The sequence below is a fragment of the Nematolebias whitei genome, chromosome 21 (assembly GCF_014905685.2).
Source record: "Nematolebias whitei isolate Nwh7 chromosome 21, NemWhi1, whole genome shotgun sequence".
Classification (NCBI taxonomy): domain Eukaryota; kingdom Metazoa; phylum Chordata; class Actinopteri; order Cyprinodontiformes; family Rivulidae; genus Nematolebias; species Nematolebias whitei.
In genome coordinates, this window is record NC_056518.1 from 23050808 (window position 1) to 23068422 (window position 17615).

Genomic DNA, 17615 nt, shown 5'->3' on the forward strand with positions numbered 1-17615 from the left:
TTTGATGCTTACTGTTACCAGGAACAATTTGGACTATGAGTATAATTATTGGCACACAGTCATGTTTTTCTGTTCATAATGCTTCCTGATGTACTCCGAAATGGCATTCTGATTATTAAGCTCTTTCCTGAACACCATAATGTAACACTTGGGAGCCAAATGACAGCCGAGGATGCTGTAAGTGGAAATAAGTATGGCCACACCACTTATGGCTGGTTTATACCTTCCCTCCAATGTGAGAAAAAGTGGGAGGAAAATGATCCATATGGTTAAAAACAGCACCATGCTTATTGTAACCAATAATGCATTTTTGTACAAATCTGGCAACTTTTTGCTTTTGAATGCAAACAGGAAGCAAACAAAGCCCAATAAAGCATTATACGTAACTGTGGCAGCAAAAAACTTTTGAAACTTATGGCTCGTGTCACACTGGTGCAAGATGGTTGTGGATGTCTGCTCCTCAATCGGACACGGTAAGAAAAGAATCAGCCACGTCACCGACACAGCCAACTGGATCCCAGAGATGATTACCACTACAACGACTGGCTGATGGATCCTCTTAATCCAGGACCTAAACCTCACATCAAAGTTGAAACCCATCATAATCTGAAACAAGTTAGCCAAAATACAGGACATACACATGGCAAAACCAAACCCAAAGAGGGGAATCCCTACACAAGTGTTCTTTGTGGGCTTTCCTGGGAAAGTGAAGGTAAGAGAAGCGTTTAACAGAAGAGAAAGGAGCTCCAAGAAACACAAATGACCTCCAACAGCCTTCACAACTGGAGTGTGACAGTTGAGTCTAATCACAATAGCAAACACAATGATTATGATTATTGCAAGGCTTGCAACAATGCTCAAGATGATGGAGACAGGATCTGTCCAGAAGAGATAATCATCAGTTTTTTCCAAACACTTATCTTTGAGTTGAGATGAATATGTCAGTCCTTCACAGCGCACACACTCTGTACCTGCAGTAGATAAAAACAGATTACTTATTATAACATGCACAAACACGCAGAGCAACACAGGCAATTACAAGACTGATCAGAAAACGTGTCTATGATTCCGAGTCATCTCATGCGCTAACAGATCGCATAAGGTGTATGTTCAGCTGACATGCATTTTTTAAAGGAATGCTATACTTTCAATTTAAATATAAAAATATATCCAATAATGTATCTCTCCGTCATTATTATTTGTTTTATTTTCTCAAAATCAATTAATTTATTTTGCTTCATATTATTTTACCTATTTTAATTTACCCAACAAAGTTCAGTCAGGTCCTCTAGAAGGTTTCTTTTTGTTGTTGTTGAAATGTTTCGTCCTTCATCCAAAGGACTTCATCAGTCCGAGGAGCCACAACAAACTCAGCCCCATAACTCACATAGTGGGCCAACTCGTTTGATGATGATAAGATGGTTTCTGGAGTCCGCCCTCACCCCTGTCGACTCATCTGAGGCAGCCATGGCCAAAGTGTTTCAAAACATTAAAGTTCATGCTCAATAATCCAGGTAAAAAATCAAACAAAGTTAAGTCAGGCCCTCTGAATGGTTTCTTTTTTTGTTGAAACATTTTGTCCTTCATCCAAAGGACTTCATCAGACGGGAGCCACATTGATGTTTCTATTAATGTTTTAAACCACTTTGGCTAAGGCTGCCGCAGAAGAGTCGACGGGGAGAGGGCGGACTCCAGAAACCATCTTTCTCACTTACTATGTGAGTAAGCCACTTTTGGGACTGAGTTTGTTGTGGCTCCTCGAACAGATGAAGTCCTTTGGATTAAGGACAAAACGTTTCAACAACAAAAAAAAAAGGACCTGACTTAACTTTGTTGAATATTTTACCTGGAATACTGAGCATGAATTTTTGATGTTTTCATTAGTTTTTTTTTTTCTTTATTTCATATTCTTTTTCCTCAATCACATTTTTACTTCACATGTCAATAAACTATTTATGTGTGTTAAGAATTAGAGATTGCTTGAAAAAAGATGTCTCCAACAAAAATTGAACCAAACAAATTAAGTCAAATGGTGTAATGCACAAAAAAATTCAAGCAAATAATGAAACACTGACCGTTTGAAACATGTCCCTGCTGACATGGAACGCACTCAAAGCAGCATGGTCTACTTGTTATTTGTAACATCTGTCCTGGTGCACATGTTTTGAAGCAGTTGAAAACAGTCACCTGGAAAATAACTATTTAAATTAGCACATATTAACATTTTCTTTTATTTTAATTAATAAATAAAGTAGCATATTCCCATCTCACCTTCCCAGAATTCATCCTTGCACTGAGTTTATCTGGAAGTGAGATGTTTCTGCCTGGCCAGTATTCTCCGATGGGTTCTACTGTCACACCCTGGTTGGATTCTGATTTGTTCCAGTACACAATATCATATCCAAAATTGGGGTCTCCATTGTGGAAGTATACGTTTGTGGTGTTCACAGTTATGCTGGTGTTCTGAATTTCCTTTAAAAGCTGTCGACACAGATTTAAACAGAAGGAAAATTTATTTAAAATCAAGATGTTTTGTTGTACTATAATATTTTAATATTCTCCACAGATGTTGCTTTATTCACACGGGATATTAATGTTAGATTAAGAACACTAATATTTCCACTTGAACCTATTGTCCAACGTCAGAATGAACAAAAAGTAGGTTGAAATGTGTTTTAGTGAGCAGTAAAGTACGAGAAAACTGTGAAGTGTTCAAGTATAGAAGGACTTTTATAAATAACAATATGTAACCAGGTTATTTGACAAATGACACAAACACATTTTTTTTCCGAGAAACGAGAAATATCTAATATTTGTGGAGTTTGCTTTTAATTATCTTAATATGGCATTGAAGATTTCAAGGTCTGATGCAAACTCATGGGAGAGTCTAAACATCTGTCCTCACGTCTTTACAAAATAAAAGACAATTTAATACCATTTTCAACTAAAAAGCTAAACCAAACGCTTATAATTAGTTTTTACGTTAAAGACATACAGAAACAGCTCCGCTTATGTCAGAAAAATATATTATCTTTACTGTACTTGAAAGGCTGTAAAGTCGGTGCGTTCACAGCTCTGGTTGTCACAGTTCAGTAAACGTCTGAGACCCTCGGCGATGACCTGAACGGCCAGATAGATGCTGTAAGATTCATCGTAGTCAACGCATGAAGCCAAGCAGTTTGGGTCCGAACACGTCATGGAGCAGTTACATTTTATTTCCTCCTCAGAGTCATCTGAGCAGCTTGGATACTGATTCATGTGATATTCAAGAAGGTCGTTCGTCCTCCCATTGAACATTGAGCGAACATGCTCTCTAAAACCAGGCACCTCGTTCCTCTTAAAGGTGAATCCAAAAACCTGTCCGATGTTTTCAATTCCTGGAGTCTTAGAGATCTTTAAAGAGGTGGACCACGAATCACTTGCAATCCAGGTTCTGTTCAGGTTATTTGCAATCACTCCCGTCAAGATCGTGTCAACGATGATGTCTGTAGTGAATAAGATGATAGCCTCAGCTACAGAGGTTTCAATTTTTTTTATCAGATTCATTACTTTGTCAGCGGTGTTGGAATTGCGTTCAAGGAAGTCACTAGACAGAATTTCAACGAGAGCTACACAAACATAATTGTTTCTGAAGATGTATTCAAGTTGATCACTTCCACGCTTCCCATACTCATCATCACTCCCCACAATGGCCACTGTTTTCCAGTTAAACTCCTTCACCAGCTCAAAAATGGCTTTTGTTTGAAACTCATCGCTGGGAACAGTTCGGAAGAAAGTGGGGAACTTGAATTTATTGCTGAGAATCGCGCTGGTTGATGCATAGCTAATCTGTAACAAACAAGAACAAATAATGTATAAATATGTATCCATTCTCAAATAAACCTCAAAACAAACAGACAAGACTGAGGTTTTAGTTTTTGAACCTGAGCATCTTAGGAATCAATTTTTCAGTCTTTCACCCTCCTTGGATGACATTAATCTGGCCTCCAGCTCTAATATTAAAAATATTGGTATATTTTTGATTAGGACATGTCTTTTATCCCCCACATTAAAAACGTTACTAGAACTGCCTTCTTCCACCTGCGTAACATCATTAAAATTAGAAACATCTTATATAAAAATGATGCAGACAAACTGGTTCATGCATTTGTCACATCTAGACTGGACTATTGCAATGGCTTGTTATCTGCATGTACAAATACTTCTTTAAAACGTCTTCAGTTGATCCAAAATGCTGCTGCCAGAGTCTTAACTGAAGTTAGTAGGAGAGATATGATCTCTCCAGTTTTAGCTTCCCTCCACTGGCTCCCTGTCAAATAAATTCAGAAAAGAATTCAAAATCTTACCTACAAAGCCCTCAACAACCTAGCTCCATCTTATATTAGATATCTTATTGTTCCATATTTTCCTAACAGAGCACTTTGCTCTCTGATTGCAGGCTTACTTGCGGTTCCTAGAGTTTCCAAAAGCAGAATGGGAGGAAAATCTTTCAGTTATCAGGCTCCTCTCTTGTAGAACCAACTTCCAGTTTTTGTCTGTGAGGCTGACACATTGTCCAGTTTGAAGACTGGGCTTAAGACTTTCATTTTTGATCAATCCTATAGTTAGGGTTGACTTGTTAGACTTCCATTGGCTTAGATTACTGTATAATTTCTATCTTAAAATGTGATTCTTGACCTGCCATTGTGTATCTGTTCTTACCAAACCCAAACTCATGCTTGCTCATTAAGATGAGAGTTCTGCAATGGAGTTAAACTCAAAGCAGTATGCCCCTCAGATAACTAATGTTATTAACTTACTTTTATGTATATGAAGGTTTCTGTTCAGTGCCCTGAGATGACTTCTGTTGTGACTTGGCGCTATATAAATAAACTGAATTGAACTAAATTGAACTAATTGAACTAAATTAAAATTGAATTATTTTCATTGGGAAGCTGGTGCCTATCTCCTGTCACTGTGAAAAAATACAGTACTCCCTGGACCACATAGAAACAAGACTTGATAGAAATAAATAAAACAGACAAGCATTAAAGCTCTCCCTAGGGACAATGTTGAGTTATAAATTATTTTAATATGTAGATTTATTTTAGTCTGTGGGAAAGGGGAGAACATGCAAACTCCATACAGAGAGGCCAGGAGGCAAACTTGCAACCTTCTTGATGTGAGGCAACTGTGTTAACCACTGTTCCCCTAATAAACATAAAGTATATACACATCTAAATGTTTAGTTTTAATAATGATGTTGCACTTTGTCATGTCTCTGTCATGGCTAAAATAGAATGCAGAAAAGACAGACCTGGGTAACTGATGTCAGAGCAAGAATCCTCGCAACAGCTGTGGATACTTCGGAGTACCTCTCACCAATCACCGCCTTTGTTTGAGTTTCAAGTAAAGGCAAATTGATGTGTTCTGGTAGTAGACAGCTCTTGGGGTCTGACTGGTTGTTCATCAGCTGCAGAGTTTCTCTGATAGCAAGACTTACATCTCCACAAGTATCGTAAATATCATATCCCAAAGTGAGGTTGGGTAGCAGGCTTGGAGTCCGTTGGTTTATTTCTTCAATGGCGTATATCATAGCTTGAGTGTGCAGGAATGTTTGGACATTATAGCTGTAAAAATTGACAGACCAGATTAAAATCCAGAAAAGAACAATTCCCACTTGTGTCTGTTGAATCACTTCAATAAGAACAGACTTACTCGCTACAGAAGACGTTTCCAGGGACTTCGTTTACAATGGTTTTCAAGTGGATCGGAATAAGTCCTCCAATTATGATGTCCCCAGGAGAGTATGCATGCAGAACAGCTGAATGAGAGTAAAATAAACTCAGGAAGCTTAGAAGTAACTTCAAGAGTAACATTGTGCACCTGCAATTTAAACAGATAAATGTGCGCTGTATTTTGCTCATGAGTGCGTAACTGGTTTCAGGACATCTTTATATAAAGTTTTACCCTGAACGACAGTCGAATATTTGCATCTTCAGATAGAATCAGTCCGGCAGACATTATGAGGCAAGGTCATTTAAATCACTCACATGAAGGATTCATTCACTGTAAAAATAAATACACATATTATCACTTGCCATCATCACCCAGCTTCAGTGGATAAACAAGTTTGTACAAAGGTCTCTGTGTGCTTGTTTTCTACAGGTATAGGCTCTATCATGCACCTTACACTGAATTATATGAAAGGGAAGCCACATGCAAATTCACAAAAAGAATTCACGACTTTTAGACAAAGCAGACAGACAACGACAAGTACAGGCACAGTATGCACAAAGCAGATGCTGCAGATATTTGACACAAAGATCCGGGGCTTTAAAGCATGGAGAATGTAAAGTTTTATGTTTAATACATGTAGATGAGCCATAACGTTAGGACTACCTTCTGATATAGACCATATTTCTTGTTTACCACCTCTGGCTAACCTGGACAAGAACAAGTAGCTTCCTGGGGATTGGGTTTCAGGGAGAAAAATGTGAAATAGAACTTTAGGACCCTGTGGATTGATTTAACTTCTCATAAAATCCCATCAGATTGGTGCCATGTGCAGAGCCCATTGGATTATGGATGGTGAGTGACCAGTCTCAGGATACCAGGGTGCAGGCTTCCCCATCAGATCGATGCGTTGCAACACAAGACGTTTCTTAACCTGTGAGGGGTCCCAAGACAACAGTGCTGTTTGAGAAAAGGAATGCAAGCGTCCTTAATTTAAAGACTAAATGCAATTAATTTTGTCATAAGAGGCTAAAATCCTCAAGTCTTTTGCACAAATAGTCCTGAGTAATTTAATAATAGAAAATAGATATGGCTATAATTATTATTTTATGATTTATGTGGTTTATATTGGTAAAAATAAATGTCTATTGTTTTGGTTAATTGGGAGCTTAGTGCTCTAATTCCATTCAGAGGTTTAATGCCTAATCCTTTGGAAACATGAAATCCTCACTGCAGCATTCCTAGTCCCTCTGATTAGGTTATTTCAGTTTATATTTGTTTTATTTTTATGCATTTCCTGATCCTGAAATCAAAAAGAAAGCTGAGCTCTCCAGGTTGTTGCTTTTTGGAATTTTCTCCATTTCAACTTCAGATCTGAGAACATTAACTTTTTACACGAACCGCATATTGTACATTTTTTGTTTTATTTATCTTAGTCATAGTGATACAGGGGGTAAAATAGTGACATTGGTCAACGTTTTCTCTGTATATGCTCTAGTTTTTTTTTTTTTTTTTCAATCAATCTTACAATATCTGGCTTATTTTAACACATCTGTAACAATCAGGCCATGCATGCACCACACAAGCACCTTTAGAAGCTGTGCAAATTATAATTATAACTTTTTTATATTTGGCTGTAGCACTGAAGTTCATTTTCTCAACCATCGAACAAGTAGAGCTCTGGAGAGCCTCTCAGGCTTAAATGTGTCCTGATTGGACCCCTGCTCCCCCCGCCTTGTGGGCAGGGGTCATGCAGCGCATAAATAGACTGTGGGAGCAGCAGACACCCTGAGGTGGAGGTCTGTAAAGCAGCAGGAGACATGACTTCATTCATCTGGAAGCTGGTGGTCTTCTTCTTCCTGGCAGTGGGTTCTCTGGGATCCCATCCGCAGGTTCGGTCCCAGCGCCAGCAGACCCTCTCAGTGGGGTCTCATCAGGTCCCTCCTCGGGTCTACGGGGGCTCTGATGACCTTTGGCCCATGGGGCAGAGCTCTTCTGAAGAACACAGTGCAGAGAGGTTGAAGGAGGTCCGACGAGGTGGTTACACAGCACCGGACTTTCAGGAGCGCCTGCACGCACGTTCCAACAGTGGGGCCAGTGAAGGTTGGTTGGATGCTGGTATGTGCACTCACTTCAAGTCTCTCTTTCACATTATCACAGCAAACAATTTGACTTTTATTTACCCATCATGCATCATAGATTCATCCAATTTCACTACAATTAAATGATTATGTCTAAAGAAAACTTACAATATTTTATTTGGTTCATAATGTTGCGTTTGTGGGTCTTTCAAAGCACGTGCTGCTCTTCTTTATTTCTTTGCAAAGCTGGCGGCACACAGTCCTGGTTTCAGGAGTCTCTGCATCAGCAGCAGCCACAGAGAAGCCAGCAGATGTCACCATCTGGATCCTGGCAGCCTGCTGGAGATGCCCCTGACTCAGGTATTAAGACTCAGCCAACAGGAAACCACATCATTACTGGTACATAACAAAAAGTACTTTAACTCTTCACTATAATTTTGTATGAATCTCTGCAGCTTGGTAACGTCTGCTCTCCCTTCTTTGGACTTCCCTTTCATAAGGTTTTTCATTTTTCGTCAGACTGTTGGTGCACTTTTATTCTCAGCTGTTCTTTAACAGTTAATCTAAAATAAATGAAATTTTTAGCATTTTTAAAGCTATAATACTGGTGCATTCTTCACTGAATTGTTGAGGATGAACATATACAATTAAGAAGGTCTTTGCGTGATTTGTTACAAAATAATCTACAATATCCAGTTCAGTCAAAATAAATACACAGTGAAAAGCATGTTCATTGTGGTGGACACTGCCTTATATTTAAATATTGCTAATAATCTCCTCCTAAAAAAGTGTTTTAACTTGATCTTTGATGTAAACATTTAACAACTGAATTTTCTGTTGTAATCATATTAGTTATAATCAAAACTATTGGGAAAAATGATTTTAATATCAAGTAAAAGTATTGCATTGTTAAAGATTTATGTACTGTAGGTTTTCATCAAGAAGCTAGATGAGCAGATTGATACAGATGTTAAAAAGTTGGAATTGGTGCTGGATGAAGACTCGCTAAGAGAAAGAACAAATAAAAATATGCACACAGAATAATCATAAAAATTAATTTACAAGGTGTTGGAGCCACTATTCTTTAAACTCATTTGTTGCGTAAATCGTTGATCTGTTCCTAAAGAAAATGCAGTTTAACAGTAAAAAAAATATTTTACCGTTACTATTTCTCCCTGATCTCTTAACATTGTTTTCACATATACACAGTATATTGTAATAAACAGCTTCTCATATCTTAAATTCAAATAACACTCCGCTCTTACAAATACCCATTAAATTTATTTGCTGTTGGAATTTCCTGTATTTTATTTTTATTTTTAAAGTGACTGCAAAATGTACAAACACATGAACCAGGAACAAGCACATAAATATAAAAACTAAATGTATTTGAAGAAATGGCACATTTTAACGTCCAAGAGTGTAAAGATTTACACCAAACATGACCGAGATCATGATCAAATGTTCTAGTGGAAAACAATATATGCACACAGCTCTTAAAAATAAAAACCTGCATTAAAACTCCATCCGTCTGTTTTACAGCATCAACATCCCACTGTAAAAATCGACCGATTGACCTGGTGTTCATCATCGACAGCTCCCGCAGCGTACGCCCTGCTGAGTTTGAGAAGGCCAAAGAGTTCCTGCAGGACATGGTGGGCAGTTTGGCCATCAGCGCTGATGCCACCCGCGTCGGCCTGGTTAATTATGCCAGCACAGTGAAGATAGAATTTCTGCTCAACACCTATTTTGACAAGTCATCCTTAAAGCAGGCTCTGGCCCGTGTCCAGCCCCTAGCATCAGGCACCATGACAGGCGTGGCCATCAAGACCGCTATGGAGAAAGCCTTCACCAAGGAGGCCGGGGCCCGAGCCTCCTCCATGAACATAGCCAAGGTGGCCATTATAGTGACCGATGGGAGGCCTCAGGACAACGTGGAGGAAGTGTCAGCGGCAGCCCGAGCATCTGGGATTGAGATTTACGCAGTTGGTGTGGACAGAGCTGACATGACGTCCCTTCAGCTGATGGCTAGCCAACCACACGATGACCATGTCTTCTATGTGGAGACCTATGGAGTTATAGAGAAGCTGACTTCCAAATTTAGGGAAACCTTGTGTGGTAAGAATGATGATAGTGGGAGTGCAGATATTCCACTTGAAGTTGGATTTGGTGGTAACGGACTAGACCTAAAAGGCAGACAAGACAGTAATGGTAGGTCAGAGCCATCCTTTTATTACTCCCCTGTGATCATATGGGCAGCACCATACAAGGAATCTTCATTTTAAAGTTACAGATCCTCTTCTTTGGTTTTAAGATCTACAGCAACAATAAATTGGAATCGATTATTGTTGCTCGTGGTGCAAAAACAAAGACGTATTAATGCAGTGAGCATTAAACATGTGAACTAAGTTCCACACTAACCAACTTAAAGATGAAAACACTTGGATCCATTGCTGACAGAGCAAAATGTAGTTCCAAACTTTAAAATGTCTGAGACCTGATATGATGCTGTCTGTGCTTTTCACAGGAGCGTGCTGCTCTTTAACGGCTGCATGCCCTTTGCTTTGCTCAGTTAACTGAGGGCAAGCTTTGCCATTTGGGCTTCTGCAAACTCAGGAAAACATCAACAGATATTTATCATGAGGACAAATGCAACTAAAATGGTTTTAAATGTAAACATTAGAACTGAAAGAAGTTCAATTGAATTTTTAGGATAATTTTATTTTAAAGATTGCTTTACACAAACCTTTGGCTTTATTTATGTTAATAAGAAATAAAATATGTACTATGTTAGGCTTTTATTATATATTTATTTATTCATTCATTCATTTATTTGTTCATTTATTTATTTTTTAATCCATCCAGAGGACCTGATTTAACTTTGCTAGATTTTTTCTGCCTGGATTATTGAGCATGCATCAGTATATTTATTATATAAGCTTGAAAACTTAGAAAATAAGCCTTGCTAAAAAAAATATATATATCAAAAATGGTAGCTAGCTTAATGCTAATAAGGTAACAAATTCAATCAGCTCCTCTGAATTTTTTTAACAACAGCCTTTTTTTTCATAACATCAAACAAAAAAATATTACAAACTTGTTTGTTCACTATTAGGTGCAGAAAATGACAAAAAATAAAGGTGACACATGCATTTAAAACAATTTCTAGTACTTATATTAAGAATTATGGATCTCACCTGACTGCCCTTGCTATATGTTAAATTAATAGGAGTTTTCAACATTTGGAAAGTGTGTATCAGCAACCCCCCCCCCCCCCCCCCAACCAACTTTTCAGCAGATTTTGTGATTACCGTGTTTTTCGGATTATAAGGCGCACCGGATTATAAGGCGCATTAAGCGAAACAAAACAGTCAGATAAAACAAACTTTATTCAACTCATTCACAATAACCACATAAAATTGGTTCGAGGTCAGTAAGCACAACCAGAATTATACATAAGGTGCACCTGATTATAAGGCTCGTTGTCGATATTTAAGAAAATTAAAGTATTTTAAATGCGCCTTATAGTCCCAAAAATACAGTAGATTGTTATTTGACTGCATGTATTTGTTGGAAAGAGTCGTCTGACTGAAATTCAAAACAATCAGACCATTCAAACATTAACATTTCTTCACAAATAGCTAATATGAATTACATAAACTCATTATAAAATCCATTTATTTTGAATCACATATCATATAAACTAACTCGCATGCAGCAGATGAACTAATTACTCACATATTAACCCAAAGGTACAACATAAACTGACTGATTTAACTTGATCTAAGCCAATCAGACAACAAAGTGTGTTTTTTTAGGTTTGGATGTGTGCGCTCTGGGACACAACTGCCAGCATATATGTGTCAACAGTGGCAACTCGTACAACTGCAAATGTCGCCCAGGATACATCCTGAACCCCGACAAGAAAACCTGCTCGCGTAAGTGTGCATTTCTTTTCTGCAAACTGCAACTTGTGCAAGTTAGATATTGTATTTTGGCAGAAATGTCTAAAGAATTGATTTGGAATCGTCCATTGTTTGTTTTCAGGTTCAGACGTTTGTGCCCAGGGACATGACTGCCAGCACATTTGTGTCAGCAGCGGTGACTCGTACGCCTGCAAGTGTCGAACGGGATATGTGCTGAACGCAGACCAGAAAACCTGCTCACGTAAAAACAGATTTTATTTTATTTTTTTCTTCTTGTGTAGACTAAAGCTTGTTTTGGTTTTCACGTAGAAAGTAAAGCTTGTTGTGTGCATGAGTCAATGTGAATAGACAATAAATCAGATTCAAGTAAGAGCAGTACACTGTTCAAAATCAGATTATCTGCTTTGATTATGGATTCAGGAACGACTTCCAACCATTCCTCTTAGAATTTTTGTTCACATAGGTCATCGTCAAGACAAAACAAAATGTTAATGATGTCCTTAGGCGTCACATACTGTTTATAATTTTGTGATTTTTCAGGTTCTGATCCATGTTCCCATGGACATGACTGCCAGCACATTTGTGAAAACAAGGATGGCTCGTATGTCTGCAAGTGTCGAGTGGGATTTATGTTAAACACGGACAAGAAGACATGCTTCCGTAAGACCCACCTGTCTTTATAATGACTTGAAGTGTCATATCTGCAGTTTTTCTTTTAATTCAAGGGTTAAAAAAAGACAAGATATAAGTAACTGTTTCTGTCAAAAGCAGTTATGGTAACTGTCTTCACATAGCTTTGGATTAATTTTTTTTCAGGAACATAATGAGTCTTACCTGTTGAAGTGACATCAAGCGATAGATGATTAAAGCAGATTTAAAAAAAAACTATTTTTTTTAGATAGATTATAGTAATTTGCGGGTACCACTTTACAATAAAGCTCCCCTTATAGATGGCTAATAAATAGTTCATAGATACGTTATTAATCCCTCTATAAACACTTTATAAATCATTAATATTTCTTATTATGCATTAATTAAGGGTGACAGAGACAAAACTGACCAGTTGCCAAATAGTGAGCCAAATCTTTTCACCAATATACTTCATCTAAAGTTGTTATTTACACATTTCAGACTAAGTTACTACCTTGTAAGCACAATACACATTTGTAAACCTATTTTTTCGCATAATATTGTACTTTATCATTGCATTACAAATATATTTAACTAATATTATATCCTAAAAAAATTGGTTTACAAATGCTTATTGTGCTCACAAGGTATAACTTAGCCTGAAATGTTTAATATAACAACTCTAGATGAAATATATTGGTGAACAGATTTGGCTCACAGCTTGGCAAGAAACTGGTCAGTTTTGTCTCTGTCACCCTTAATTAATGTATAATAAACAATTATTAATGATTTATAGAGTGTTTATAAAGGAATTAATAATGTATCTGTTTATTAGCCATCTATAAGGGGAGTCTTATTGTAAAGTGGTATCAATTTGTGCTTAAAGATTTACATCATTTTATTTTTTCTTTGTGCGTTTATTATTATTCAAGTTATAAACTGCAAAGACTATTTCTAGCTTGTTGTAGGGGTTCTAAAGAATTAAAGCCGCCATCACGTAAAAATGGAAAATTACTTCATTGCGTCGCTTTAAATTTGAGTCAATTTTTCTTTTAGGTTCAGACACATGTGCGGAGGGACATGACTGCCAACATATATGTGTCAACAACGGCAACTCATACATCTGCAGATGTCGGGAGGGATTTGTGTTGAATGCAGACCAGAAAACTTGCACAAGTTAGTAAGAACCATTGGTGTAGTAGTGATCTCTATAGTTTACAACAATCACTGTATGTATAAATGTTTAAAGTGTGTTTTAAAGAAGGCTCCGAAAAACGTTGTGGAGCATATTTTAGAACAGAAATAGCAAAAACGACTTGGTGAAGCATTGCAAGGACTTTTAAATGAGGAGCAACTTTACATTTGTTTGGTACATTAGTTTTATTTTATGTAGATTATAATATATTTTATATAAGTGAACCATGAAGATGAGATGGTTTTTGTTTGCAGGCTCAGATGCATGCGCACGGGGGCACGACTGTCAGCACAGTTGTATCAGCACCGGTGGCTCATACCTGTGTAAATGTAAAACAGGATACATTTTGAACGCTGACAAGAAAACATGCTCACGTAAGGACCCTGCTATCCATCATCTGAACGTGTTATCTTTTAGCCTCAAGTCTGATGGAAACCTTTGATAATACGCTGATTTGAACAATGGCATCAGGTGTTGTGGTGTTTTGTTTCAGGGTCAGACGCATGTGCTCAGGGGCATGACTGCCAACACATTTGTGTCAACAATGGGGCTTCATACATCTGCAAGTGCCGGGTGGGATACATGCTTAATGTGGATAAGAAAACATGCTCACGTAAGACCTTTCTCAACTGTTTCAGTAATTTCCCGTTTTCTTACAACTGATCTAAAAGCTGTTGATATGTTTTTATTGTGTGAATGTTTATGAAGCATTCACATCCAGTTTTCTTCCGTAGGTTTTTCAGCATCTTTCTCATTCTACAATTTTTGTGCTATTTCAACAAATCATATGTCAAAATGTTCAGCTCTTTCAGGACAACCCTGTCATGACTTGGTATTGGTGCAACTTTGGCAAGATAATTTTCAGCAGTTTTTTTTTTTTTTTGGTTGCTAATTTCAGCCCTTATTTTTTTTTTTTTTAGATAATTTCCAATTTTTGGTGCTCATTTCTGCTTCTTTCAGTCGCAAACATGTTTTTTTCTGCGTTCTTCTGTCACTGTAAGCTTGTTCTACTTTTTCAGCTAGCTTTTTTTTTTTTTTTTTTTTTAGCATTTTAGCTGTTTTCAGATCATTTCTACTTTCTGTGCTTATTTCTGCTTTTTTCAGCCGACATGTGCTCTTTCTGCTTTCTTCTGCTAATTTAAACTTGTTCAGCGTTTCTTAACTAATTTCAGCTGTTTTCAGATAAATTAAATTTTCATGGTAATTTCTGCTACTTTCAGCCTAATTAACATACTCATACTAATTTCAGCTTTATATGCTCCTTGCAGCTTTTTTCTGCTAGTTTAAGCTTTTTCTGCAATTTCAGCCTTTTTTTTTTTTAGCTGTGTGTACTAATTTTATCTTTTCAGCTAATTCAACATGCTTTTTTAGTTCATTCAGCTGTTCTGGTCCATTCTGTTAGTTTAAGCTTCCTTCTGACTTTTCAGCTAATTTTAGCTAATTTTAGCTTCTTTTTTTTAGCTAATTCCCATTTTGTGTGCTCATTTCTGCTTATTTAAACCTAATTCAGCAAATATGTGTTCTTTCTGATTTCTTCTGCTAATTTAGGCTTTTTCTTAAATTTCAACTATTTCAGCATGTTTAATTTCAGGAAGTTTGTCTGCAATAAACATTCACATTACATTTTTGCAGGAAATGCTGTTTCTCCAGTTGTGCTTTAAATTAGCTCAATATTCATAAAAAAGTTGATGTAAGCAACAGAAAGCTGTGTTTGTGTTGACACAAAATATGTCATTGCCATTTCCTAAAATGTGGGCAATCATGTAATCTCCCTTTTGTTTGGGTGTGTGCATGTATTCGTTTATCTGCCTGTTAAAATATTATCTCAAGTTTTTGTGTCATAGCCGAGAGTCATCTTCATCTTTTACTCCAGCAGATTAATATACACACTAAAAACAGACCGATATTTGTTTTAAACTTTGACATATAAAGAGGCAAACAATTGGTGTTCTTTCAAGAAGTGATAGCTACTTTCAGGGTTTTTTTTTTTTAATTCTGCATAACTTTTAGAGTAAGTAAATAGAGTTAAATGGTCTCCTTCCAGGTTGGGATGCATGTGCTCGGGGACACGACTGCCAGCATATCTGTCTCAATAATGGTGATTCTTACAAGTGCAAGTGTCAAGAAGGATATTTGTTGAATACAGACAGGAAAACATGCTCACGTAAGGATATCCCCCCCCCCACACACACACACACACACACACACAAACACACAACATAAGCATGCTCACACACAGTTTGTATATGTGACTTCTCATTACAGATAATTAAAAAAAAAAAAAAAAGGCTGGCTCAAGATTCTTATAGGGAAGAATTTAGTTAGTTGTTAAAAAACGTGAAATCTACCAGGAAGAATATTGACAATTTCTTTAATATAAGTTTATTAGGAGTGAAATCAATGTGCAGACTTTGTTTAATCCCATTCTGTTTATATTCACTGTAGATGCAAAAGAGCACTGTTTTCATCAGCCTTACACAGTGAAGGACCTTTCTATTCAGAATCACTATAATGGTTTCTGCTTTTTTTGTAGATTTAGATGATAATGTGTACCGTAATTGATAACATGCAACATTTATCTTTGCATTCCTCAGTTGTGGAAAAATGTCCAGCTGACATTGACCAAAGCCTCCAAGTCCATCTGCATAAACTGGTTGTTTGGAATAAACTGACCTCTTGTGCATTAAGTTTTTAATGTGCTTTTGGAAAGTCATTTGTGTTTGAATTAAATTGATGTGAATTTCTATGTTATTATTCCATTTTAAGTCTGGCTTCTGTAAGTAAGCACCAATAACGGATGATTATTTCAATCAAATAAAATATATTAGTTTCACTCCCACCCTCCTGCACAAACAAAATTCTTGGATGTAAATGATTTTTGCTGATTATTGAAATCTAATCTATGTCATTTATTAAAAATAACACCCTTGATTTTGTTTAACACTGCCCTTTGACTCAAATAAGAATATACATATTTTGTTTCTTCTTTCAGATTACCTACCATTTAAATAATAACTGATGTTAAAGATATCTATCGTTAAAAAAAAAAAAAAGAGAAAAATTTTTTGGTTATTATTTTACATTTTCCTGTTTCTTTTTGTTTCAGAGGAATTGAGGAGTGAAATCACACAAGATGCCTGCATGTGTGAAGCTCAAATTTTTTTCCAGAAAAAAGTGCAGACAGCCATTCAGGAGATGAGCAGGAAACATATCCTTTTTTCACATTAAAATGATAAACATGTACCAACGAGGGATGCATTCCACATTATTTTTATGAATAATGAGTTTCAGTATAAGTATAGGAGTGGAATACAGCTGTTAATGCACCTCTATTTATTTTTCTCCTTATTTTTTTTAACATGTGTTAAAATTTTATATTGTGATTGAAATTTAATTTCAATTAAATTTCAATTCAATTTAAATTTAATTTCCCTCTGGGATTAATAAAGTATTTTTGAATTTGAATTGAATTTAATTGAAATATCAGATAAATTATTGATTGACTGCTGCATAATAGTAATAAAAAATAGTAATGTTGTTCTGAATGTTGTCTTTAACAGCATGGCATCTGTTTATTTCCTTGACTCTTTGCTCACTTGATGAACTTTCAGATAAAGTGAATAGAATTGGTGGTAACCTCCTAAAATAAGAGCAGTGATGATGAGCAATTCAACTCTCAACAAGAAGAAGTTAAGATCTGTAAACATTAGCATCTTTCAATGTTAGAATGAAAAATTTCATGGTGTTATATTTTTATGCAACATATTGATGTCACATTTCACAAAAAATGGCATAAATTATTATAAAGCAAAACCACATTGTTTTTATCTTAATGAATTTACTGCAATGAAAGTTAAAAAAAAAACCTTTTTGTTCCACTTTGTAATACAAAGCCTTTGTTCATTCAGCTAATCTTTTATGCAACAAAACATTGTCATTGTTGTCAAGTGGAAAAATTATGGAAAAGACAAACTAAATCTCTATCAAAATGCTTTGCTCTGTCCCACTGGATAACTCATCTGTGTCAGAAAATTTCAGTTTACAACAGGAACTTGTTTTACCTATTTT

At 36.4% G+C, this 17615-nt stretch overlaps 2 protein-coding genes across 2 annotated transcripts; one reads left to right on the top strand and one right to left on the bottom strand.

Moving 5' to 3' along the window:
* Positions 1-45: 45 nt before the first annotated feature.
* Positions 46-5858, bottom strand: LOC119427638 (G-protein coupled receptor family C group 6 member A-like). Its single transcript, XM_037695276.1, has 6 exons — positions 5698-5858; positions 5297-5609; positions 3043-3828; positions 2272-2481; positions 2070-2187; positions 46-971 (listed from the first exon to the last, which is right to left on the bottom strand). Exons 1-6 carry the CDS (start codon positions 5856-5858, stop codon positions 46-48), a joined length of 2514 nt encoding a protein of 837 aa, XP_037551204.1.
* A 1677-nt stretch (positions 5859-7535) lies between these two features.
* Positions 7536-17196, top strand: LOC119427752 (matrilin-3-like). Its single transcript, XM_037695389.1, has 11 exons — positions 7536-7818; positions 8043-8156; positions 9339-10007; positions 11615-11734; positions 11844-11963; positions 12263-12382; positions 13409-13528; positions 14041-14160; positions 15592-15711; positions 16654-16755; positions 17144-17196. Exons 1-11 carry the CDS (start codon positions 7536-7538, stop codon positions 17194-17196), a joined length of 1941 nt encoding a protein of 646 aa, XP_037551317.1.
* The last annotated feature ends 419 nt before the right edge of the window (positions 17197-17615 follow it).

Bases quoted from the DNA above. Each gene is read 5' to 3' on its own strand.
- LOC119427638 (XM_037695276.1), bottom strand. From the start codon at position 5,858: ATGTTACTCTTGAAGTTACTTCTAAGCTTCCTGAGTTTATTTTACTCT. The intron at 5,610-5,697 runs GTAAGTCTGTTC...CAATTTTTACAG, and splicing joins GGAAACGTCTTCTGTAGCGA to CTATAATGTCCAAACATTCC. The intron at 2,188-2,271 runs GTGAGATGGGAA...GTTATTTTCCAG, and splicing joins CAAGGATGAATTCTGGGAAG to GTGACTGTTTTCAACTGCTT.
- LOC119427752 (XM_037695389.1), top strand. From the start codon at position 7,536: ATGACTTCATTCATCTGGAAGCTGGTGGTCTTCTTCTTCCTGGCAGTG. The intron at 14,161-15,591 runs GTAAGACCTTTC...GTCTCCTTCCAG, and splicing joins GGATAAGAAAACATGCTCAC to GTTGGGATGCATGTGCTCGG. The intron at 16,756-17,143 runs ATATCCTTTTTT...CTCTTTGCTCAC, and splicing joins TCAGGAGATGAGCAGGAAAC to TTGATGAACTTTCAGATAAA.